This window comes from Astatotilapia calliptera, chromosome 7 (assembly GCF_964374335.1).
Source record: "Astatotilapia calliptera chromosome 7, fAstCal68.1, whole genome shotgun sequence".
Taxonomy (NCBI): Eukaryota; Metazoa; Chordata; class Actinopteri; order Cichliformes; family Cichlidae; genus Astatotilapia; species Astatotilapia calliptera.
In genome coordinates this window covers 40,043,868-40,070,078 of record NC_137428.1, presented here as the reverse complement: position 1 = coordinate 40,070,078, position 26,211 = coordinate 40,043,868, and the positions used below count along the sequence as shown (strand labels likewise).

Sequence of the window (26,211 nt, the reverse complement as noted above, 5' to 3'; positions counted from 1 at the left end):
GAAATTAATATTAAATAAATTCTAACAACAGCTGATCAAGCTTAAAAGTGCTGCTGTTGTTTAATGCGCAAATGAGCTGCTGTGGCGATCCCTGAAAGGAGCAGAAAGAAGAAGATTAACTAAATATCAGTGAGCAGTGATTTCTGCTTCTTACTCCCCTTTGTTTCCTCCTCCCTGCCCTGCTGTGCAATTACCTGCTCCACCCTGACACGCTTTACCTGTGTCTGTCTGTGTGCTCTGTGACCTGACCTTACAGAGATGATGTTCTGCTGTCTGTGAAGGTTAGCAGCATTACCGAGCTTCAACCATGGTGACAGCAAACAAAAAGACACCTGACACAGGGACCCTGCTACAGGGACAGTGTCACGGGAACGCCTGCCAGAACAAAGATTTCTGTGCCCACCGCAGCAGGAGGTGGACAGTAACTGTTTTATGATGAAGTTTTCCTAAATAAAGGCTTAACGCTGACTTTGATAGAGATGATGTGGTGTATTTAACCTGTTATTTAGCCGACACATGCACTTTGAGGAGCTGACAGCTCTTTGAAGTGCGTGTTTCTGCTTTTTAGAGTAGTTGTGTTGGGGTAATAAAAACCAGTAAAAACTTTTTCATATATGTGGGCATGTAAGATTAACATCGCCCTCCATCTTGGGTTAGGGACACAGTTTGGCTTACACAGAATTGTTGCCTGTTTGTGAAGCCGAAGGGAAAATCTCTGAATAGAAAAACTGTGTTAAAGGCCAAAGTGAGTGAAGGAAGCTTCATCTGAAAAATAACACCTTCTCGTTTCTTAACCACGCGTCAGTTTTCCTTTGATGTGTGGTTAAAATGGAGGCTTATAAACGTCGACATAGTTGTTCTTTTTTCACATCTGCAACCTCTTAAAGACCTCTTAGCTCTGTGTTTGTTCTTGACAAGAAAGAAAACTGGACTGTGGTTTATTGTAAAAACGTCTTTCAGGCTGAAGTCAGTTCCTGTAAAGTGAAAGTTTCTTTAAGCTCTGCTCATCTGGCTCAGGTTTTGATTATTGTTTATATGTTTGTGTTTTTGTCTTGCTGTTATTTACTGTTTTACTTCATGAAGTAATGAAGTAGTTTCATAGTCGTGCTCTTTATCATTTGTGGTTTATAGTTTTCTACTCTCTGTCTGTAATGGGTTTTACGATGAAGAGCCAAGCTAAATAATAAACAGAATGAAACAATAAAATTCTCTTTATACTCTGCGTGTTACTGAGCTTTGACTTCTTCAGACTTTTGTCTTCTTCAATTCAGGTTCTGTCAGAAACCTCAGCTCTGCTTCTGAAGGTCAAGTCTGAGCGTCTGTGAAGGTTCTCAGTCATCCAGGTCATCGCAGTCTAAGGAGCTTGGAAAGAAAAGCGTCTGGACTTCTTTAAGTTGCTTGAAGACGTTTCACCTCTCATCCGAGAAGCTTCTTCAGTTCTAAGGTCAAATGGTGGAGAGTCCCAGATATAAACCTAGTGGGAGTTTCCCCCCAAAGAGGGACCTGATGATCCTCTACCTAATCACATGAGCCGAGGTGTGAAACGGGTGTGGGTCCCAATCAGCCAGGGTTTCGGGTGAGCTCATTGTGAAACCTGGCCCCACCCTTTCATGTGATTTCCTGAGGTCAGATGGCCCAGGATGTGAGTGGACGTTAAGGCGTCTGGGAAGGGATCTCAAAACTGGATTATAGATGGCAGACAGTTGGTGTCGTAAACCACCACCTCTGTCAAGTCTGAGCATATTTAGTCTACAACAACATGCATATCATACATGATTACATATTTACAGCCAGTTAATGATCCAACAGGCACGTAGAGGTCTGTCAGTGTCCTCATCTATCTGTGCACTCTGAAATTAACCTGTGATCAGGCTGTGGTTTTGCTACTTTTCTCCTGGTGTTCATTTCCACAGAGTTTAGCTGCTGCATTGACCTGTCAGCGCCCTCTGCTGGACAGAAACAAGCATAGAGGATAGATGTAGACTTAATGCCACACAGGCGAAACTCACTCGTGTTACAGAAGCACAGAGGTCAGCAAGAAAAGGTGAGTTAGAGTTATATCACGCAACAAAAGGAAAAAGTGTGTGTGTGGGGGGAACTATTTACTATATACAAGTGAAATTTCTAATCTACATAAATGGTTATCAATACCTCTGCCTCCTTTTTACTTCAGACAATCTGATTTGACTTTTCAGAGTAGATTCAAATCTGCAGGGAGGCGCTGTGAAGATTAGACACACAAAAATAAATAAATAAATATTATAAGGCAGTGAGTGTTAATTTCTCCAGTTAGCAGTAGGCAGGGCTTTTCTTGTGAATAGTGGGGGAGAGTAAACATATTTTTGCACATGTGTTTGACTTATTTACTGGTAAATGGCCCTCCACGTCTTAGAAGTTGCCTGAAGCGAGGTAGCTGAAGAGTCTCAGCATCTTAACACTGAAGGTGGATTAATGTGGTGCTCAGGTGAAAGGTGGAGCTTCCTTTGGAGGTTTTTCCAGGCACGCCAAACTGGGATGAGTGCCTGGATGCTGTATCTGGTCCGAGGACTCCTCGGGATCTCAGGAGCTCTAATACAGAGAATCATGATGAGTCTTAGGCTACACTGCAGGTCTTAATGCTCAATTCCGATTTTTTGATCAAATCCGATTTTTTTTGTCTGCTTGTTCACACTACAAATAAAATGTGACAGCAAACGTGCTCTAGTGTGACAGGGCTCTAGAGTCCAACCAAATGTTCGAGTAAAAAAAAAGAAAAACAAAAGACTCTGAAAGTCTCCGTGTGGTCAACAGCAGACAGACATTGTGCCCCTATCGTGGTCTAAACCAATCAAAGATAGTCAGGGGTGGGACCTCTCTGATTGGCCGTGGTCCAGTTGAAAGTGCAGGCAGATAGAGAGGTGAGTAACTTAAATAAAGCCATATCGATTCATTAAAACCTGAATTGACTTTTAAATATAATGTATTTGGCCAGAAACACCAGAATCTCAGGTTAAAGCTCACAAAACAATTTCAACAAACAGTAAATGAGAGCAGGTAAATGGATTCTGCACAAGGACGTAAACACAGAGCGCGGACCCGACGCATCAGAATTACCTTTCTCTTTCTCGGCTTTCTCACCCGATGGCCGTACACGGACACGCCGTCGGGGCTGAAAGCCGACAGCTCACTGATTGTGGTGCGTCGGGTCCACGCTATACTCTTTTTGGGCTAGCTTCTGAGCAGCAGGTTTTGTCTCTCTCCAACCAAAATTCACTGAACCAGCAGCAAACTACGCTTCACATTTGATAAACATCCTCATGAATTCCTTCTTACTTTTGCATTTTTGTCTGTGAAGGTTCTCAGTCATCCAGGTCATCGTAGTCTAAGGATCTTGAAAAGAAAAGCGTCCAGACGCATTTTTGCTTCCACCACATTATACGCTGCGATAAATGCACTCCCCAAGTGTCCCCTCTCCCCATTGCCTTTTTAGCGGCAGGCAGCAGCAAACAGGTCGTCAGAGGAGGCCGACGTGAGGAATAAGTTTAACATTACCCACAATATTATCAAAGAGTACCAATGCACAAGCACAAGATTGTTAATTAATCATTTATAAATCAATATTGTCTTTATGGACAGCAATTTTCCCCACAAAAAAGTGCACATGTAAAACTGCGTTGTTAAGCGATGTGGTTAAAAAATTTGGGTGCGCCAGTGCACCAGTGCAACCGTAGCAAAAGGTTAGTCTTGAGCCCTGTGTGAACCCTCAAAGCGGCCGCATGCGCAAAAAGAAGACGTCACACACAAGGCGCTGTTTAGGCCCAGAGACAAAACAATATTGTTTGACTGATGGTCCTTAATATAAAGACTTGTTCCAGACTTTACGTTTCCCAATTTTACTTTAAGTTGTAAAGTTATTTTGTTATTTACATATGGCCTAATAATTATCCTTATTGCTGTTTTAGAGACAGCACCTCCATCAGGACAAGCTCTATGTTCGCATCTACACCTGCAGGTGGCAGCATTGCAGCTCTGTGCTGTTTGCAGACCGCTCATGAAGCTGAAGAGGAAGTTGCGGAAAGCAAACGCGTTCCTGTCTCCTGCTGCTCACCGACAGCTGGAAACCTTCCTCACATGCTTGACCTCTGCACGTTTCTTCATGACTGCGCAGGTGAGTCTTTTCTCACCTGTGCGAGTTTTCTGACGTTACACCACGCTGACTGTATCACATTTACCTGTCAGAGAAACAGAAGTTCAGACTAGCTGCAGGAAACAAACATTCAAACAAAACTCAGACATGTGATCGGAAACCGAAGCCGAACCGAAGCCGAACTCCGGCTCATGTCACGATGACGTCATCAGTGGTGTAGCCGAACTCCGGCTCATGTCACGATGACGTCATCAGTGGTGTTTAGACTGAAACGCGTATGTTTGGGGTGAAAAATGTTCAGATTTGATGTTTTTCAAACGCACTTTTGGAGGCGAACTAAGGGCGCCATGGCTGATCAGCAGGAAAAGGTTAATCAAACAACGAAAGGTCAAACTTGATCCTCCAAAAGGCTCCTCCCCCTTTCAGCCAGCACACCTGCGGTGGTGTCTGTCCTCCGTGTGTCTGCAGGTCTGCGCTGATGGTGAAATCTGGAGATGAAGGGAGAGGATTAAAAGGATAAAGACACAAAATTAGTTTGAGTATTTTATCAGGTTATGTTGAGGGGAAAAACATATCCGGTAAAAAGTTGTAACATTTGTATTTTTTATGAGTTTTTAGATGGTTTTAAGGAAAACTGTCATTAATATTTAAACCATTTCTAATATTTAAAAACATCTAAGGCATTAAAGTGATTTATTCTCCCATTGTCGGTAGAATAAGAACCATAAGTGTTGGGTATCTGCTGAGCTGAATGAAGAATCTGACCTAAATACCGGTTTGCTAACTTCCAGGAACATGCGTCTCCTGAATACCTCCATGCTCTGTCCTCCCTCCTGCTGCTGAACATATGAGAGTGTAGGAGTCAATATCTGAGGCATGCTCAGATCCGAGCCGCACTGAATGAATAAACACGTCTGTAACAGTTTCGGTAAACAACAAAGGCCTAATGTGATTTTTAACTTTAATTTTCAGGTTCATTTGTGATTAAATGTAATTTTAAAAGACATTCTGCAGGATCAGCACCAGAGCCCCTTTAAAGGGTGGGTTGGATAAGGGGACTTTACTATTATTATTATTGTATTATTTTAAAAAGGGGTCAGCAATCACAGTTTAAAGATTACAGTCCTTTATGATTACTAAACCTGAACTCTGGGTCAAATTTACAGGCTTATTTAAGGATAAACAAGCTACTTTAAACCAGTATGTAAGCAAAAATGTATACACAGTACACCTCAGAGAAATGTAGCCACAGGTGTCTGTGAAGGTTCTCAGTCATCCAGGTCATCGTAGTCAAAGGAGCTTGCAAAGAAAAGCGTCTGGACTTCTTTAAGTTGCTTGAAGACGTTTCACCTCTCATCCGAGAAGCTTCTTCAGTTCTAAGGTCAAATGGTGGAGAGTCCCAGATATAAACCTAGTGGGAGTATCCCCCCACAGAGGGACAAAAGGACCCCCTGATGATCCTCTAATCGCCTGAGCCAAGGTGTGAAACTGGGTGTGGGTCCCAATCAGCCAGAGTTTCGGGCGAGCTCAAGATGGCCCAGGATGTGAGTGGGCGTTCAGGCGTCTGGGGAGGTAACTCAAAACTGGATTATAGATGGCAGAGAGTTGGTGTCGTAAACCCCTGCCTCTGTTCAAAGATGGTCGCTCACAGTGGACATAGATGGCTTCTTTCACTCCTCTTTCAAACCATCTGTCCTCTCTGTCCAAAATGTGAACATTGGCATCCTCGAAAGAGTGTCCTTTATCCTTTAGATGCAGATGGACTGCTGAGTCTTGTCCTGTGGAGGTGGCTCTTCTGTGTTGTGCCATGCGCTTGTGAAGTGGCTGTTTGGTCTCTCCAATGTAGAGGTCTGGGCATTCCTCGCTGCACTGTACAGCATACACCACATTGTTAAGTCTGTGTTTTGGCGTTTTGTCTTTCGGGTGAACCAGTTTTTGTCTGAGCGTGTTGCTGGGTCTGAAATACACTGGGACGTCATGCTTGGAGAAAACTCTCCTGAGTTTCTCTGATACACCGGCTACATAGGGGATGACAATGTTGTTGCATCTGTCCTTATCCTCCCTCGCTGGTGTCTGGTCTTCTTTTCTGTGCCTCTTTGCTGACTTTAAGAACGCCCATTTAGGATAGCCGCACGTTTTGAGTGCTTCCTTTACATGTGTGTGTTCCTTCTTTTTCCCTTCAGGCTTAGAGGGAACATGTTCTGCCCGGTGGTGTAGGGTCCTAATTACTCCAAGTTTGTGTTCCAGAGGGTGATGGGAGTCAAAGAGGAGGTACTAGTCCGTGTGTGTGGGCTTCCGGTAAACTTCGATGTCGAGGTTGCCGTTCTCTTCAATGTGCACAGCACAGTCCAGGAAAGGCAAACAGTCGTCCTTTGTGTCTTCCCTGGTGAACTTGATGTTTTTATCCACAGAGTTAATGTGCGCAGTGAAGGATTCCACTTCTTGTGTTTTGATTTTGACCCAGGTTTCGTCTACATATCTGTACCAGTGGCTGGGTACTCTTCCTTTGAAAGAGCCAAGAGCCTTCCTTTCCACTTCCTCCATGTAAAGGTTGGCTACAATAGGTGACATGGGGGAGCCCATGGCACAGCCATGTTTTTGTCTGTAAAAGCCTTCGTTGTATTTGAAATATGTAGTGGTGAGGCAGAGGTCTAACAGTGTGCAAATCTGATCGGGTGTGAAGTTGGTCCTGTCCTCCAAGGAGCTGTCTTCTTGTAGTCGTTTTCTGACAGTCTCCACGGCCTCCGTGGTGGGTATGCAAGTGAAGAGAGAGACTACATCAAAGGACACCATGGTTTCATCTGGATCCAGGGTAAGTTTCTGGACCTTGTCGGTGAAGTCGGTGGAGTTCTTGATGTGGTGTGGGGTGTTCCCCACGAGAGGAGCAAGGATGGTAGCAAGGTGTTTTGCAATGTTATAAGTGGCTGAGTTTATGCTACTGACTATGGGTCTGAGTGGGACAGCTTCCTTGTGGATCTTAGGAAGTCCATAGATGCAGGGTATGGCATCCCCTGGGTAAAGGCGGTGATATGTAAGGCGGTCAATAATTTTGTCCCTTTCAAAGTCTTGAAGACAAGCTATAACTTTCTTTTTGTAGCTGCTTGTGGGGTCTCGCTTTAGGGCTTCGTAGGTATTGTTGTCACTGAGGAGAGTAGTGATCTTTGTATGGTAATCTGTAGTGTTTAGGACCACGGTGCATCTTCTCTTATCAGCTGGTAAAACAGTGATGTTGTGGTCTTTGCTCAGGGAAGCGACGGCCTTCTTTTCCTGTATTGTGAGGTTGGACGGAGGGACTTTGGCACTGGAGAGCGTGGCTGAGACTTTCATCCTGATTTGCTCTGCTTCTGTCTGTGATAATTTATTAATCCGTATGCCGGATTCTGTGGCTGTGATGAGGTCCACTATGGGCAACTGTTGTGGAGAAATGGCAAAATTGAGTCCTTTGGCTAATACTCTCTTTTCAGGTTCAGTGAGAATCCTGTCTGAAAAGTTCTTAACCCATTTCTCCTGACTGGCATCAGGTGTGTTTTCTTCTCTGGGTTGTGTAGGTTCAGGATGAGGAGTGTGTGTTTTTGAAAGCAAGGTGTGAAATGTCCTGCGTTGTCTTTCTTTTCCTTTAGAGTGTTGGGCCCGCTGAGCCTTGTCCACAAACTTGTAAACCTCTTCTAAGATTGGAGAGGGTAGAAGGGTTTCCAGTTCCTGCAGAGTCTGGCTGATCTTGATCTGGACGGCATCTATGGTGAAATGGACCTGTCTTATCCTTTCACTTAAAAAGTGATTTTGTGCTCTCTGTAGAATCAAGTCTGCTCTGTATCCCCTGACAGTGGATCCAAGGCGCAGGCTCTTAGAAACAACTCTGCTTTGTCTGCATCTTAGGTTGAAACGGAGATGGTTCCTATGATCCGCTAGTTTCCTTGATTCCCTTTCATACTCCCGCACCAGTTGAAGGGTGTTCCTCCAAAAATGTACGGCAATATGTCTGTGAAGGTTCTCAGTCATCCAGGTCATCGTAGTCAAAGGAGCTTGCAAAGAAAAGCGTCTGGACTTCTTTAAGTTGTAGCCACAGGTGTAAAGCTGACGTTTAGGGTAGAAAATTCCCAACACGTGTCCATTTGTTTTGCAGTGTTTGAGTTTGTCATGCTTTAAGATGAGCTGCACAGGCTGGAGAACGACCTCTTCAGTTTCAGAGAGACACGACAGGTATTTCCCAGAGTCTGGGCTGCACAGGCCCAGCCACTCTGGCCTCCTCACTCATGCTGGTTACTACAAATTCAACTGAGCTTACACTGCATTAACTCTGTGGGCGTTTAAGTTTTTTCATGACCAAACTGTATGAATTCATGTGATTTACAGTTGAAGGGTATCATTAGAAATCAGCTGAAGGCCACAGTGACTTTTTTGGATGGGCCTTGACCCCCGTTTATGTTTTTATGATGCTTCTTTAGCGAAAGTCTCAGAATTTGTAATAAATCTGGAGAATTGATGAGTTGAGAGGGTATTTAAGGGAACAAAATCAGAAAAGTATCAAAAAATATTTATTTAGTATTTGGGGGATAAAGTATGTAATAAATTCAGAATGACAGTTTTTGGTTAAAAAACAAAAAATAAATAAATATTTACTAAAATGTTAAAAAAACACAAAAAAACTGCCAAAAGTCAGAATTGTGTGGTTCAAAGCTGACTTTGATATCAATATCTTCCATCATCATTATTCATTATCAGCTGTCACGATGATGATGATGAGTAGGAGGAGGAAGTCTTCATCATGTCTCCAAACACAAACAGGAAGCAGTTTGAGTTTTCCCGTGTTAGCAGAAATGTACACGCTGATGATTGGAAAAATATTAGAAATGCTTTGATCCTGAAGCTTTTTGATGTTTAGTCTCCAATAAATAGATTAATGAACAGATTTCCCAAACGTTTAAGTGTTCCTGTTCATGGTTTCCTGGGACGTGTAGCCTCAGTGTTACATCACAGTATCTTTAAGAAAGTCTTCATTTTGAGCTGGCAAATTCCATTTACAGCTTCATGTGATGGAAAAACATCTTTTAATGAAGCTCCTGTTTTATTTATGAAGCACATTTGTGAGCTTCAGATAAATAAATATAACACGAACTCCACACAGGAAACAGGAAGTTTGAAACCCTGAGAATGACTCAGAACTCACTGTTTAACGGTAAATAATCTGATGGATTCATAGTTTTTCTCCTTCAGGTGTGCGTGTTGTACTTCGCGAAAAGCGTTGAGCTGGCAGGTGTGAAGGAAGAGAAGACTGTTGCTGTGCCAACACCAATCAGCAGCCACGACCTTTGGAAGCTGTTGCTACAGCGGCACCCAAGGTAAAAAAAGAAAAAAAAAGCGCACATGAACATACGTGTGAAGACGAATCAAGGTCTAACAAGTGTTTGTGTGTCCAGACTGTGCGAGCTGCAGGACGGCGTCGTGTTGGCAGTGCGTCAGGAGTACGTTCCCATCGGCGACCAGGTGCTGACTCTGGGAGACGGAGACGAAGTCGCCGTAGTGCCGCCGCTTAGCGGGGGCTAAGAGACTTGAGACTGTAAGTAATTACTGATCAGAGATCAAGAAAAAGGTCCATGTCAGGTATTTGCTCTTGCTTCACTGCACAATTTAAAAATCAAAGCATATTTTCCTGTTGTGACTTTAAATCCAATAAATTAATTTCATTTCATTTCATTTCATTTCATTTATTTATTTCACACTTGGTACTACAAATCAAACAAAACAACCACATCTTCTGTCAACAAAACACAACAACCATGTGTGAAAAGGAGCAGGAAGAAGAAAATATTCTTATTAAACCCTGCCCCCTATCTACCATCGAACTTATATCACCGGTGGGCACCAAAAATCAGGAACAAACTAATATTGACATTTCTCTCCGGTCGAATCCCAAACCAACATCACATTCATTCGCATTCTTCATACTGAGTTATCGTTTTAAACATATAACACTTTTTAAAACATTGTAAATTTATACAATTCTTTAAATTATAATGAAGTGAATTCCACAGTCTTATACCCCTAACCGTTGTGCTCATTAATCTTTGTGTAGTCCTGGCTAACTGATGTTTAAAATAAAATTTCCTTCTATTCTCTTCTCCCCTTGAACACATCAAAAATACTCTTTGTAACTTAAAAGGCAAAATATTATTTTTAGCCTTAAACATAATTAATAATGTCCGTAATTTCACTAAATCTCCTAATTTAAGATGAGTCTTAATGATAAAGAGTCAACAAGTTTGATCTAAACCACCATTTCTTTTCAAAGATGTCGAAGGAGCTGAGCGATGTCTTCAAGCTGAGCCGTGATTGGCTGTCTGTGCAGGAAGTGGTCGACTCTGTCAGCAGCCCTTCGTGTGGAGCCATTTCAGTATTTATAGGTTTGTTCCCATTTACTTTATTTACTTACCTGGATGACTGAGCATGCATCAAGAAGCAATATGGCACGTTTCTTTTATTTTTAAATATTTTAGAGGAAAATAAGTCAGAAGCATTTGATAAAGGGGAAAGTGATATATTTAATATAGGATGGGGATGTAAAGTGTCAAATGCTGGAGAGGAAAAGAAAATCTAGCATATTGATAAAATATTTAAAATTTTACTTCTTATAACTACTCAAATTTGTGTAAAGGCATTTTAGAAAAACAAAAGCTGAATTTTTATTTAATGTTCCAATACAGCATTTCAACATTTCATGTAAAATTGTGTGAAATGCCAGTATTTAAGAAAGAAGGTAAAGTAGAAACATTTGAGGACAAAGCTGCAGTTCCATTATTTTAGGAAGCTCTTCTAGTTACTTTGTTTTCAAAACAAAGTATTTTTCTTTTATTTTCTTTTAAACTACAACACTTCAGGGTAATGCTTTACAATAATTGGAGTAACTGTTGCAAAAGCCAGATAAAAATACTTTACTTAATAATAACATCTTGTTGCTATGTCATTTTAAATCTGTTGTTTGATTTGGACACGCTGGTGAGTACGTCGACCCCGGAGGGTTAAAATACTCAGCTTTTATTTCTGAAGCATGACAGTCAGATTTCCTGCTCAGTCTTAATATTTTCTACAAGTATTTCTCAAAGATATTATTAGTGTTTTGTATTTAAAGTTTAAAAAAAATAATATAGAGGTTTGTTAAAGCAGATCAATAACCAGTAACAGTCACAGCAATGAGTCGTCCTTTTGAGATCAAGCTCCTCCTCACTGTGTGTCAGACTACAAAGAGCTGTTTAGTGGTTCAGGACCAGGTGTAGATGAGGGGAAGACATGAGTCCTCACATTGCTGGCTATACAAATTTGTGCATGCGCCTGTGCGTGCTATGTGTGTACACAGGTACCACCCGCGAGGACGAGGCAGACGGCAGGAAGGTGGTTGGACTGGAGTACGAGGCATATGAGCCCATGGCCCAATCAGAGTTCAACAAGCTGTGTGCTGACATCAGAGCGCGCTGGCAAAGCGTGACACACATCTGCGTCCACCACAGGCTCGGGTGAGGACGCTAAATGTGGCAGGTTGGCGGGGCCACGCTGGTGTTACATTTGTAGTTTTTAACTTAAATAAAAAATATGACACATAGCTTCCACCATCAGGTGGGTGAAGGTGGGCGAAACCAGTGTTGTCATGGCGATCTCATCTCCTCACCGCCATGACGGCCAGCAGGCGATCCAGCACTGCATCAGCCAGCTGAAGGCTAATGTCCCCATTTGGAAGAAGGTGATACCTCGGAGCCAGTCTGATCAGCGCGATCGACACATCATGTCAATGATTATTGATTATTGATTGTGTGCTTGTGATCAACAGGAAGTTTATGACACGCAGGAGGTGAACTGGAAGGAGAACGCTGAGTGTTCGTGGTCCAATCAGAAGAAACCGCCAGAAAACACATTGTCTGAGGGAAAACCTAAATAAAAAAATGTGATAAAACACAGATACTTGTGGTGGGCGGAGCCATAATTATATGTTTAGACCATTTGAGTTTAACTCTAATTCTCTTCATTTAAAACACAATATTTCAAAAAACTAATGATCATGTAAAGCTTAAAATGTTTTAAATTTGTATTTTTGTATTGACTGAGTCTGACGGTCACATAGATTTTTCCCCCTAAGATACTAAATGTATGAATGCTGTAAAATCTTCCAAAATGAACTAAAAACCATCATCAGAACATGAAGAAAAAACTGCTGTAAAACTTAGTGTCCAAAATATCTGTGTGTTATCTTGAAGGTAAAGCATGTCTGTGCTGTCATTTGGTGTGATACCAATTTATACCACAAGGTGGAGCAGTGATTAAGGTTAAATCTGTGTAACCTTGAGTGAACCACGTGAGTTATTAGATTATATTCGTATCTACAGTGGAAGGCTGGGAAAAGTAAATCTTGGGGAGACGGAGGATCTGAAGATGTAATAAAGGTTAAAAAAAAAAAAACAGTACGCACACCTGCTGATAAAATGCTGCCCTCTGGTGGTAAAATTTTCAATCTGAACTTTGCAGTTAAGATTAAACTGAAAAGCATCATCTTCCTCTGGATGAAGGCAAGCACACAGGTTGAAAGATTTCTCTGTAGTCCACAGGAGGAGGGTCAGTCTGGTGTATTGGTGTTCCAGCAGGAAGCAGGGCGTCTGGTTCACGCACAAAATATGAACCAAGAATTCCTGCGAGTGGTGAACGTGAACTAGAGAGAGGACAAAAGGCTGAAAATCTGATAAGATGTGAACTGCTGTGCCTTGAGGTGAAGATTTGTTCCTGTCAGTTTGCTGATTAATCTGAAGATGTTTCCTGTCCTCGTTATCGGGCGTCAAACAGACGCGACGCAGGCTTCGTAAAAACATTTTACAAATACTCACGTGTGACGTGAATGATTGAATTTATCGTAGATTAATTGGTTTCTCAAACAAAAAGCATAAAAAATGACCTGATATCAGTCGTCACCTCTGAAACCAAGAGACCATAAAGACAGTAGAAGGTCTGAATGTTTGACTCAGCAAGGGAAATATTAATTGTGGCAAGTTTAAAAGAACCATTCTTGTGCCTGCAGGCACTCCTGCAGTGAGATAAGATCATGATGACTAACAGGCGGAGTGTATCTGCATGTGAATCATGTTTGCGATCGTGTCAAACAATAAAATCTCCTGTAAAACCAACGACGTCATCCAAGAAGCTTAAGAAATCTAGAGCACGTGGTCACCAGAGATAAAAACAAAAGGACATGAAGTAAAGCGTGTAACAGTGAAGCAGATAATAAATCTGCACAACAGCTGGTGCTCACACTAGCATACAGCACACCAGCTGCATTTTACCACAGTGGAGCAGTTTTTATGATATTTATAAATACAGGAAAAACAAATTGAAACCTCTGTCAGAATCATGGTAAGAGGTCGAGTTCCAGGGAAGAAAAAAGCTCTTAAGATGTTATTTTTGGACAGAATATTACATTTGTGTATTCAGTTATGTCCAATTCAGTTTCTTTTAATACCGCCATGATAAGTGCCCAGAGGTGTTTCAAGAGGGTTAATCTGTCTTCTACTGGGGGTAACTATGTCACTGTGTTACGTTCCAGATCATGTTAAACTGATGCTTGTGTTTCCTTTACGTGAGTAGAGACGTTTGCTCCACAACAAAATGCAGGGAATATAAATTAGGGATTACAATTTCAGCAGAAAGCAGGAGATAACATTTCTGTGTCTTTAAATTTTTATGTTTCCTCAAACGAAACCTGATCTCTACCCTTCAGTGATTCACTCTTTCCTTCACTGGCTGTGTGTGAAAACTAGTAGACATTCGAGTTACCTGCTCAGGTGATCAAACTCAACAGGCTCTGAACCTGTTGAGTCACCTGATGAAGGTGAAACTAGACTACTTCTTCTTTTTTTCCTTTTTTTTAAGAAAAGGTTTCCATAGGTCATCGCCTCTCATTTCACCCATTGCTAAATGGGTGAGGAAAATGAAGCAAGCATTGGGTTGCTGTAACTAACCTGATCAATTAATACATGCCTGCTTCTCACAGGAGCCTTTACGTTGGCCGTTAAATGATCGTGCACCTTTTATCTAACCTCTTTTTTTCTTAACATGTTCAGAGGATAACATGCCCCATATGAATGATGTATAAAACGATTCAGCAATAAATTAGATGTTTCTGAAGCAAACAGTGGACAATGTTTGGATTTAGTTATTTCTGTTAAGTTATAGAGATAGAAATTAAACAGAACAACAATATGAAACCATTATAATAAATAATTATGATTGCTAAAACACCATAAACAAATAAACTTTAGTTACCCCTAAAATGGGAAATTCCCGAATTCCGCAACTCAAAACAGGAAACACAACCAGGAACAAAAAAAATAAACTAGATTAACTTTTCAGTAGATGTTACTACAAATAAAAGCGCTCAAGGAAGTAGAAAAGCTAGGTTAAATGTAACAGCTCAGCAACTACAAGTCTAAATAAAAATACCAACAACAACGAGTAAAAACTAATGCGTTTGATGTTTTTAAATGAACAGCTTTACTTTGAAATTGTCCCGGAAGTCTGGTAACAGTTTTTATCCCCCAACCCTCCGCTATTCCGGTCAGCTGACCAAGAGTCGGTCTGCTGACTGTCAAACCCTCCAAGTCTGCACTGATACTGGGAGACTACCGTCACCGGGCCGAACCCTGCTCTGGCCATGTTATCGGAGCTCCTTTCTCGGGCAGCCACCTGACACCCTCCGCTGATCCGGAAGTGATCCGGAAGTGCAACGGTTAGCCTAAACACGCCAAAGTCGCGGAAACAGCCGGATTCTCCCTGTCTTCCGTGACCGCTCATCTGGTCGTCTCCATCCCGAGCCCGTGTGACTCCAGCCGGCCCACCTCCCAGGCAGCTTCCGCTGACAGCCATGGCCCTGCTGGACCTCGCCATGCAGGGCCTCGCCGTGTTCGGCTTCATCCTGTTCTTCGTGCTGTGGCTCATGCACTTCATGTCCATCATCTATGTGTGAGTGCATCGCGGAGCGAGGCTAAACATTGCTAACAGCTAGCCTCGGCACAGCTCCTTCCTTTATTTCTGTCTGTCCCCGTGTGATTATGTGTGAACGGGGTTAAACTCGGAAATAAGCCGACCCCCTGCTCCTGGGGACGGGTTTGTGGATGTATGACAGGAGGTGAACCTGCAGCCTGGACGGTTAGCTCTTGGGCGTTTTCCTGGTTACCGCTAGCCGGGTAATGTTAGCTCGGACGGGATATTCCGGTTACTGCGGTCCTTTCAGGTGGTAGTTAACTAAATCACGTCATTAATTATAGTTTTATAAACCGTGAATCGATAACAAGGAACCTGAAGTAACCGTATTTCATCGTACAGAACATTTTAAATGGCGGTAGATGTTTAGGTGACGTTTCTGTAGCTTATTACGCACCTAATTTCCTGCTTCCTCTTAACGCAGAATCTCACTTAATTAAAATAGGATTTTAGAATTTTCATTCAGCAGCCGCTTTTCTTACATTATGGAGTGTATGTTTAGTGTTGTATTTAAGTGTTGTGAGCCGTTGTTTAATTCGGCTGTAACCCATTTTATCTTTTACTTTTTAATTCCATGAATTTCTATGTTTTTGGTCATGTTTATACTTCTGTACACAGAGCATGACTAAATCAGTTAACTTTTAGTAGGACAGAAGATAAGCATCGTACATAGAAGCCATACCTTTGTGCAGCACCATAAGGGAAGCTGAAAATGAGCATGGGCTTTGGTGCTGTGGAATTTGTGGAACTTATCTTTGCAGCTTAAATTTTTTTTTAATGATTTGGACTCAACAGAGTGAATTCATGCTGCAGGTCTTATAGCAGCACCTGACCTGGCCAAAACAAAACAAAACAACATATCCTGTAAATGGACTTTAAAGTTTAGGCTCCTATTCATTGGTCTGAACATGGTTCGTTCATCTCCACCGCTATAGTAAAAGTTCCAGGCAGTCTAGGATTTAAACCCTTTAATTTGCCGGGTTTTCGTAAAGATTAGAAAACTTAAAGAAGTTTCTTTTAAACCCCTCCAGATCTTTGAAAGAGCAAAAAGCAGCTCAGCTGACTTACTGAAGGTTTTGTGAGATTTGCTTCCCCTGAAATTCTTAAGAAGTCATGTGACAGCTTCCTTTTTTTCAGTAGGGAAAGAAAATTGGAGCATACTTCAAACAAACATGGGAGATGTGTTTTAGTTGGCTGTTAAAGGTGAAAGATAACGCGAGTTGATCTGCACAAGGATGTGGAACTGTTGGAGGTAAACATGCTTCCAAAGTTTCTTGGAAATCCGGGAATCTGTCACAGTATGTTCATACATACAGTGTGTTCAACACGTTCACACTTCCCTGGAAGATGTAGGGAGGACTGCAGCATTCATGCCTGCTTTCAATGGGATTAATATTTGGAATGAAAATGACACATCACACATGCGCTCTTCTAAAGATGTGTATTGCCAGAAAATAAAGTTATATGTTCACTTTGACAACATGTGAATCTATACAGATAACATGAGGATGAAATAATTGGGAAGGCTAATTAAAAGCTGAGCTAGTTTGTTTATTATCTTAACATAAAATTATCTGTAAGGACAGCAAAGCCATGTGCTTTCACCTTGATCGCCTTTCCCTCACTCTTATCCTTGGATCAAACAGACAGTCACTGCCTTTGGTCTTATTCATGACCATTAACAGGACGTATGCTCAATGTCAGCATGACGAGTGAAGCAGCCTATGTGAAACGGACTCTCATGAAGAGCCTTTTGTCTCACAGGCAGTGTTTTCACAGGAAAACACCAGCTAAACTCCTTCATCACATAGTTTAAACCTAAAGTGATCCCTTGAGCTGACAGAAAGCATCACTGACAGAAGCTGAGAGAAAATGAATCATATTTTAATCTAAATGAACTGTATCACTTAGGAGTAAAAAGGAGCTTTTAAGCATGACAGAAAGAGTGGTTCGATAAAATGTTGATATTGACTGTCAGATAAACATATCAACAGCAAGAAAGTGCTTCTATGCACAGCTATGTGCGAGTGACGCCTGTACCACAGACCTCTGGGTGTGAAGCGTTTGTAAGGGTGGTGCCCTGTAACTCCGTCCTGATGGTAGAGGATATATTCACCATGAGGAGGGTGTGAGACATTGTTGAGGATGTCACACCTTTTTCCAGCACTTGGAACTCCCAGAGTTGCATCATACCATGTTGTTCCTAACCTGCAGTGTTTACAGACATATTAAGGTCTGCACAAAACACACTCTGTACTTCTGTCCACCTCCAACCATCTCCACATCAAGTACAAACCTTGTAATCCTTCTCTAAATGACTCAAAGCCATCCCGCTCGCTCTAAAAGCAAAAATTATCTCTTCTGTTTTCAAATGGAGAAAACACAGAGTAACAAAGTCTGTTTCATCTTCTCTCATCAAACCACCAATCATTGCACCTTCAGTAAATTAAAGACTTCAGATGAGTTAATGTACTGCATTCACAGAGTAATGAATGGAGATGTACTGCAGTACACCCCGGAGGGCCGTCGTGGCAACAGATGATACTGCAGCTTTCACTCTAACGTGCAGTGATCAGTCAGCTAAAAAGGATTGAGCACATCTGATGATTGTGCTGTGCAGCCTTTGATATGTGCTCTTACTAAATGCAGATGAAACATGGCACACACAGGTTTGGTCGAGATGACTGTGTATTTTGTGCGGTACATGTAAAAGAGCATTTCCTGTATGGCCTGTGCTTTTGATATTTTTGGTACAGGAACTGTTAATGAGGACTTTCAGGCTCTGGGAACTCGATGGGTCTTATGAATGTTCTTATGAACCTCAAATATGAGGTCTTATGAATCAGATTTGGAACAGGCGACTGAAGAAGACCCTCTTTCACTCCTGCTGCTTTTCGAATATTAATAATTTTAAAAGTCTGAGAAACTTCCTCTGCTTTTACATTTACTTCCTGGCCAGGATTGTTCCACAATATCAACTATGGTCTGTGTTGAAATCTGTTTGTTTATTGTCTAATTTCCTCTTTCTGAGGAGAAAGAAGCGAGTCGCCTTTGTTCCCCTGCAGACAGCTTGTTTGTGCTTCCTCGTTTCTGCTTTTACTTCTCCAGCTACCCATAGTTTATCTTTTAAAAATCTCTATGTTGTGTCAAAACTTTCCCTTATCAAAAGAGAACTGTAGAGCCTATGAAGATGCCGTAGCTTTCTGTGAGACAGTGCACTGTCATTATTCTTATCTCACTGATTGAAGCTCAGGTTTGCTGGTTTTAAGCGGCTGTGTGTAGAGAAGTGTTCTGAACCCTGTAGTGCCTTGTTTATATTTGCTAAAATATAAATCCAGGTCCCTCTCCTCTCTGGTAGGATGCTCTGAAGTTCCTCAGTAGAGTTTACAGGGTATTAGAAACAACATTTGGTAACCTACTTACCTAACCGTATCTTATCTCTGCTGCAGCCCAAGTATTTGCTCTCTGATTAATATAAATAAGCTATAAAAAACTTTACAATCTCCATAGATGGGTCTAAAGGACAAGGACAGAACATCACTATGATAGTGTGTAGCTGTTGCACCATCTGTCATTAATATAAATACAGACACCTCCACCTGCTTTTTTTCACCACTCCATTCTTACAGGATCGCTGAACGCTGTGATGTGAAGGGAGGAACTCTTTGTGTCCTTTACAAAGTTCATTTCAATTTGTTTTTCTAATTTTGTAAATGTGTTTTTGGTTCAGTTAGTTCCCAGTTTTTATTTCTTTGGAAGTCTGGTTCTTGTTTTTATTTTAGTAACTAAAATCTCTTAACAGGCTTAGTTTGAGCTCACTAGGAAAACCTCAGTCTGGATATCGTGTTTGTGCTTCCAGTTAAAAGGCCATCATTGTCCTCCCTGGATCAGAACACTTTGCATTAATTTTAATAGTTAAAGTAAGCTGCTGGAGCAGGTCTGACACAGGAAAATATACTAGCTCCCTTCCAGTTAGCGCTGTTGGATATAACGATATATATCAGATGACGATATAAAAACGTCTATCGTTTCATTTTACGCTATCATTTGTTTCGTGGTGTCGCAAAATAAACTGTTTACGGCAATATTTCTTCATCGATTTGGTGGTCACTGTAGGGGCTATATTAATTTCTTAAAGTTCTCTCTTTCTCTTATATTTAATATAACCACACTAGAGACGGACAAGCGCCTGTTTTTATGCGTTGTGGTTAGCAACAACGACGGTAACAGCATCGCGTGTCCGCTTCTTTATGTTCCACATAAACCTTTCACATAAAGCTCAAGATCCTGTTGAGACTTTTCAAAATAAACTGAATCACGTGAAAGAGCAGATTATTTACAGATGAGAAGTAAAAAAGAGCCGGCAGGTGCTAAAAACTAAACCATAGACTCAAACGTTAAAACAGGCTTTTCCCCGCAGCACGCCGTGTAATAAATACTCACAAAGAAAACGGCGGCCGTTACAACTTATGTCTAAAAATGTATCGTTTCATGCGTCGGTTAAAACACTCGACTCCAGCTACATGACTTGCAGCAGGAAACACTTCATGCAAGTCGAGCTGCCTGAGATTCACAGAATTTACAGAAAATGTTACATTTTTGTGATTTATATCGTTATCAGGATGATAGAATTCTTATATCGGGATATGAGATTTTGGTCATATCGCACAGCCCTACTTCCAGTACAACAATAAAGTTAAATAGAACCTGGAGCTATAAATCTTTACCTTTCCTTTGGCCAAACTGATTTCCTAATAATAAAATAAAACACTGAAATAAATCAAAGGTCACCCGTTAGATAAAACGCAATCTGTATGAATGAATGATTTTATTTTTTTAGCCCAGTGATACATCACAGTCAGATTATGCTAACAGGAACTTTTTCACCCAGGTGCTGCAGATTTTCCATTCTTGATAAACCCAGAGACTCAAAATAGATTTTAAAATATGTTGGTTATGATGTTCTCTTTAAATAATGTTTTTATTTGTTTGTTTTTTCAAATGTTTCTTTGATTTTTACCTGCTGACCTTTGACCTCTTTCTTTCAGACGTCTTCACCTCCACAAGAAAAGACCAGAGGTCAAACAGCCGTTCATGCAGCTAGCTGGAGTTTCTCTGCTGAAGCCACTAAAAGGAGTTGACCCGAACCTGATCTCCAACCTGGAGACATTCTTTACACTGGATTACCCAAAGGTGAAGCCAAATACTCCCAACCCAGATAATTACCCCTTAGTACTCCCCCCAGCTAACCTATCATGACTGCCTGACTACCAAGACTCCTACTGTCCCACCCTACAGTCCCAGTTACCATCCCACTGTCCTGGGCTACCATCCCTGTCCTTCCACAGACTGACCTTCCATTGCCTCAGTCTACCCTGTAACATTTACTAACCTTTGAGCTCCAATAATAAACATCTGTCTGCTGTTGTACCGCTTCTCAGACTAATTGAAACATCTGGTTTTACAGTTTGAAATCCTGCTGTGCATTCAGGATCAAGACGATCCAGCTGTTGACGTCTGCAAAAAGTTGTTGGGAAAATACCCGAATGTAGACGCTCGATTATTCATTGGTGAGAAAAAATTACTTTAAATTATGCTTTTTTTTTTTCTTTTTTTTTTTTCTTACATGTTTTTCATCTGTTAGCAGCTAACATTAGCATGTGATGTCTCTGGTTCTCAGGAGGGAAGAAAGTTGGAATTAACCCCAAGATCAATAACTTGATGCCGGGCTACGAAGGAGCTAAATATGGCCTGGTGTGGATCTGCGACAGTGGCATCAGAGGTCAGTTCTTCACCACTGATGTGATGGCTATCATTGTTTTCATTGTTGATTCTAAAGCTAACTCCCTTTGTGTTTGTGTGTTGCAGTGAAACCGGACACCCTGACAGATATGACTAATCAGATGACAGAGAAGGTGGGACTGGTACATGGGTTACCATACGTTGCCGACCGCCAAGGCTTCGCTGCCACACTGGAACAGGTAAAGTCACACTAATGTAATGGGAATTATTTTCTTTACTTGTCTTGATGCTAACAAATGCTAACACTAACCTGTTTCCAGGTGTACTTTGGGACATCCCACCCCCGCTCATACATCTCGGCTAATGTGACTGGGATAAAGTGTGTGACGGGTATGTCATGTCTGATGAGGAAGGATGTTCTGGATCAGGCCGGCGGATTGGTCGCCTTCGCCCAGTACATTGCTGAGGATTACTTCATGGCTAAAGCTATTGCTGACAGGTTGGCATGTTAACATTAGCACCCTGTCGATGTTGCTGTCAGAGCTTCACTTCACACTTATCCTATCTCTCTGCAGAGGCTGGAAATTCTCCATGGCGACACAGGTGGCGCTGCAGAATTCTGGATCTTACTCCATTGGCCAGTTCCAGTCCCGCATGATCAGGTGACCTCAGTACTCATTACTGATTGATTAGTGATGGTTTTTAAATGTTTTTCCCTCCATTTTGCCTGTTTTTTTTTTTTTTTTTTTGGTTTTTTTTTTGGTCCATGACCTGCAGCAAGACATAATTTTATTTACATTTATTGTGTTCTTTAATTTCTTACCTGTTTTGTTTTTCACAATAAGCCATTAGCATTTAGTTTTTATTATTAGTTATAAGCAGCGTTATTAGGGGCGTGGGCTTTTGACTAAAGAGTGGTTGTAGCTGTTGGACCATAGCTCATAATTCTGAATCTCCTCTTTGACCTGAATCCTCAAAGCAGCTGATATTAATCAAGTTTTATGTCTGCAGGTGGACGAAGTTGAGGATCAACATGCTTCCCGGCACCGTGCTTGAGCCTGTTTCCGAATGCTTCCTCGCCAGTCTCATCATCGGCTGGGCCGCTCATTATGTGTTCAGGTACACAGTTGACCACACAGGGATGAGGTCATTGGTTGACTGGGCGTTTATTGTTCTTTAGCCTCAATCACCAAAAAATAGGTTAAACATTTATCACCTGGACATCATCCAGAGAATCTACAGTGGGGCAAAAAAGTATTTAGTCAGCCACCGATTGTGCAAGTTCCCCCACCTAAAATGATGACAGAGGTCAGTAATTTGCACCAGAGGTACACTTCAACTGTGAGAGACAGAATGTGAAAAAAAAAATCCATGAATCCACATGGTAGGATTTGTAAAGAATTTATCCGTAAATCAGGGTGGAAAATAAGTATTTGGTCAATAACAAAAATACAACCCAATACTTTGCAACATAACCTTTGTTGGCAATAACAGAGGTCAAACGTTTACTATAGGTCTTTACCAGGTTTGCACACACAGTAGCTGGTATTTTGGCCCATTCCTCCATGCAGATCTTCTCGAGAGCAGTGATGTTTTGGGGCTGTCGCCGAGCAACACGGACTTTCAACTCCCGCCACAGATTTTCTATGGGGTTGAGGTCTGGAGACTGGCTAGGCCACTCCAGGACTTTCAAATGCTTCTTACAGAGCCACTCCTTTGTTGCCCGGGCGGTGTGTTTTGGATCATTGTCATGTTGGAAGACCCAGCCTCGTTTCATCTTCAAAGTTCTCACTGATGGAAGGAGGTTTTGGCTCAAAATCTCACGATACATGGCCCCATTCATTCTGTCCTTAACACGGATCAGTCGTCCTGTCCCCTTGGCAGAAAAACAGCCCCATAGCATGATGTTTCCACCCCCATGCTTCACAGTAGGTACGGTGTTCTTGGGATGCAACTCAGTATTCTTCTTCCTCCAAACACGACGAGTTGAGTTTATACCAAAAAGTTCTACTTTGGTTTCATCTGACCACATGACATTCTCCCAATCCTCTGCTGTATCATCCATGTGCTCTCTGGCAAACTTCAGACGGGCCTGGACATGCACTGGCTTCAGCAGCGGAACACGTCTGGCACTGCGGGATTTGATTCCCTGCCGTTTTAGTGTGTTACTGATGGTGACCTTTGTTACTTTGGTCCCAGCTCTCTGCAGGTCATTCACCAGGTCCCCCCGTGTGGTTCTGGGATCTTTGCTCACCGTTCTCATGATCATTTTGACCCCACGGGATGAGATCTTGCGTGGAGCCCCAGATCGAGGGAGATTATCAGTGGTCTTGTATGTCTTCCATTTTCTGATGATTGCTCCCACAGTTGATTTCTTCACACCAAGCTGCTTGCCTATTGTAGATTCACTCTTCCCAGTCTGGTGCAGGTCTACAATACTTTTCCTGGTGTCCTTCGAGAGCTCTTTGGTCTTGGCCATGGCGGAGTTTGGAGTCTGGCTGTTTGAGGCTGTGGACAGGTGTCTTTGATACAGATGATGAGTTCAAACAGGTGCCATTCATACAGGTAACGAGTGGGGGACAGAAAAGCTTCTTACAGAAGACGTTACAGGTCTGTGAGAGCCAGAGATTTTCCTTGTTTGAGGTGACCAAATACTTATTTTCCACCCTGATTTACGAATAAATTCTTTACAAATCCTACCATGTGAATACATGGATTTTTTTTTCACATTCTGTCTCTCACAGTTGAAGTGTACCTCTGGTGCAAATTACTGACCTCTGTCATCATTTTAAGTGGGGGAACTTGCACAATCGGTGGCTGACTAAATACTTTTTTGCCCCACTGTATATTGATCTCTGTGTGTGTGTGTGTGTGTGCTTTAGATGGGACATGATGGTGTTCTTCATGTGTCACTGTCTCGCCTGGTTTATATCTGACTACATTCAGCTGACCGGGGTCCAGGTAATATCACATACTTCTAATTTAAAAGGAATATTTTTTTTCAACAACAATTACTTTTTCATTTTTAAGAATTCAGAAACACAAATATGAAGCTGCCAATTACTGATGTTTTCCGATTGATTTAATAATAATATGAAAAATATGAATGTTGTCTTAATTTTCTTCCTTTAAATAGGAAAGATGACAGTTTAGTAAGTAAGGTTAATTAAATTTTAAAAAAAAACTTAAGCCAATTAAAAAATAAAAACATTAAAAACTGGAACAAAAAGATTAAAATATTTGAAGGTTCAGTTCAATAAATAATCGTAAAAATGTTTAGATTTAAAAGTTGTTGTTTTTTTTTAATGAAAAACAATACAAACAAATGTAAGAAAGTTAATAAATTTAAATGAAATTGAAAAATAAGGAGATTTTTTTTTTAAAAGTGTGACTGATTACTGGTTGATGACATCACCACAGGGCGGCCCTCTGTGCTTCTCGAAGCTCGACTTTGCAGTCGCCTGGTTCATCAGGGAGTCGATGGCGGTGCAGATCTTCCTGTCGGCTCTGTGGGACCCAACCATCAGCTGGAGGACTGGACGCTACCGGCTACGTTGCGGAGGCACCGCTGAGGAGATCCTCGATGTCTAGTTACCTCGGTGACGGGCCTCATCTGCCCCTCCACCCTCACCTCCTCATTACAGCGAGGAGAGGAAGAGACTGATGTTTGTTTTTGTTTTTGTTTTTCTCTTTTTTTATGAGGAAAAACTGAAGAGTGTGCATGTGTGCGTGTGCACATGAGCGTGCGTGTGTGTGTCTGTGTGTGTGTTTTAACTATTTATCTTTCTTTTGGTGCTAAAAGCTGAAAGACGCCAGAACAAGCCAATGAGAGAGCAGGAAGCAAGGAAATATGTGAGCGACACATGCACTGAATCATCTGGTCTCTGATCAGAGCAAGAAAACAGGACGACCGTGAGCCAATCAGGACAGAGGACTACACAATACTCCCACCTGATTGGCTGATATTATTTTGCATGGAAGGTATTGACGGGCATAAAATAGGCATGAACGAGAGCAGACGTTTTACTCTGAAAGTCCTCTGTGCTGTCAGATATTTAAAAAACTACTTAATTTGAGACTGCAGCACAAACTTGAATGTGACATTCGTCACATTCACATATCAGAAGAACAAGAGTCAGCTTTCACTGTTTTTCTGTTGCAAAGCCTTCTCTTCTTCGGTGGTTTTTGAAAAGCTGGAGCTGGAGAACTGTGCTGTTTTCAGAGTAAAATATCTGAAACCTTCTGATTATCACGACTTTTATCCGTTTCCATTGTTTTACAAAAGTAAACAAACAAAAAAAAACTTTTGGATAAAAGAGGAAAATCTGTCCTGGGTGGTTCTGACTGGATGAGCTGAAGTCGTCCAGTTCTGGTTCTGGAGTCATAAAGAGACTTCAGCTGAAACTAATCTTCAGCTCCGGAATCATCTTTACGTGAGAGGTGAATTATATTCAGCTTCTGAGCCTTGTGAGTCACTACAGGAAAGCAGCTGCTTGGTTTTTGCTTCTGTCCATAAAATCTGTGCAGCTTTAGGATAAACATAAAAAAAAATGCAAACATGAGCAGCTGAAGGACTTGAAGCCGCTGACTGTTGTTTAGGAAAAAAAATGAAGTGAACAATGAACAAGTGAAGTTTTCTCTTAATTCATCATTAAGTTATTTGAAGAAAAAAAATCCTTGTAATGAAATGAAATCGTCAGAATGTCATTATTTTGTCATTGTGAAGGTGCAAAGGTACGGAAACGTGACAAATTATTGTCACAAAATCAACAAGTTCAATCATCAGTTCAGCTGCAAAACCCATAAACGGTAAAATACTCTTTAGTCCGATGTGAGATGCACATCATTATTAAAAATAAAAATAAATTAAATATTTCTTTGCCATTTCATTTTAAATTGTTAAAACAACACAAGTATAAAATTGATCTAAATTTTAAACTGAAAAGATTAGAAAACTTCTAAAGGGATTGTTGTCTTCTTGAGTAAAATCCAGAAACAAAAAAAATTACAGTGGGAAAAGAGTTGTCTTAATTAAAAAACTAAATTACCAAATGAGACAATAACTTTTCTGGGAGCTCAAATGTCTTTTTCTCCCCTGATTTAATCTCTGACCCTGGAAAACACTTGGGAATCTAGCACTGAATGAATTCCAGTATTTTTTGTAAGGAACGGTCGTAGCATTTCAAGAATTGCTCTTAATGTAAAAAAAAAAAAAAAAAAAAAAGACCAAAAATCCACATTTCTGAAGTTTTCAGTCTGAACACTGTGTATGTGTGTGAGGATGTGAGAGAAAGTGTTTCTTTAAGCTCAATGTTAGCGTTTAGCTGTTA

At 41.3% G+C, this 26,211-nt stretch overlaps 2 protein-coding genes across 4 annotated transcripts; both read left to right on the top strand.

Moving 5' to 3' along the window:
• Nucleotides 1-3,954: 3,954 nt before the first annotated feature.
• Nucleotides 3,955-12,072, top strand: LOC113026166 (molybdopterin synthase catalytic subunit). Of its 3 annotated transcripts, none has more exons than XR_013909989.1 (5): nt 3,955-4,147; nt 9,327-9,465; nt 9,544-9,683; nt 10,416-10,527; nt 11,478-11,506. XR_013909989.1 is itself a non-coding variant. In XM_026174634.2 (5 exons), the coding sequence occupies exons 2-5, from the start codon at nt 10,416-10,418 to the stop codon at nt 12,051-12,053; spliced, it is 501 nt and encodes a 166-aa protein (XP_026030419.1). In that variant the 5' UTR covers nt 9,544-9,683; the 3' UTR covers nt 12,054-12,072. The 3 variants fall into 3 exon arrangements, 1 of the variants encoding a protein (XP_026030419.1); XR_013909990.1 differs by having other exon boundaries at nt 3,994-4,147; nt 9,341-9,465; XM_026174634.2 differs by lacking the exons at nt 3,955-4,147; nt 9,327-9,465 and adding exons at nt 11,735-11,858; nt 11,946-12,072 and having other exon boundaries at nt 11,478-11,634.
• Nucleotides 12,073-14,716: 2,644 nt separating this feature from the next.
• On the top strand, nt 14,717-25,754 carry ugcg (UDP-glucose ceramide glucosyltransferase). Its single transcript, XM_026174632.2, has 10 exons — nt 14,717-15,118; nt 20,188-20,332; nt 20,607-20,709; nt 20,820-20,921; nt 21,008-21,120; nt 21,202-21,380; nt 21,457-21,543; nt 21,893-22,000; nt 23,764-23,842; nt 24,302-25,754. The coding sequence occupies exons 1-10, from the start codon at nt 15,021-15,023 to the stop codon at nt 24,470-24,472; spliced, it is 1,185 nt and encodes a 394-aa protein (XP_026030417.1). The 5' UTR covers nt 14,717-15,020; the 3' UTR covers nt 24,473-25,754.
• Nucleotides 25,755-26,211: the final 457 nt, after the last annotated feature.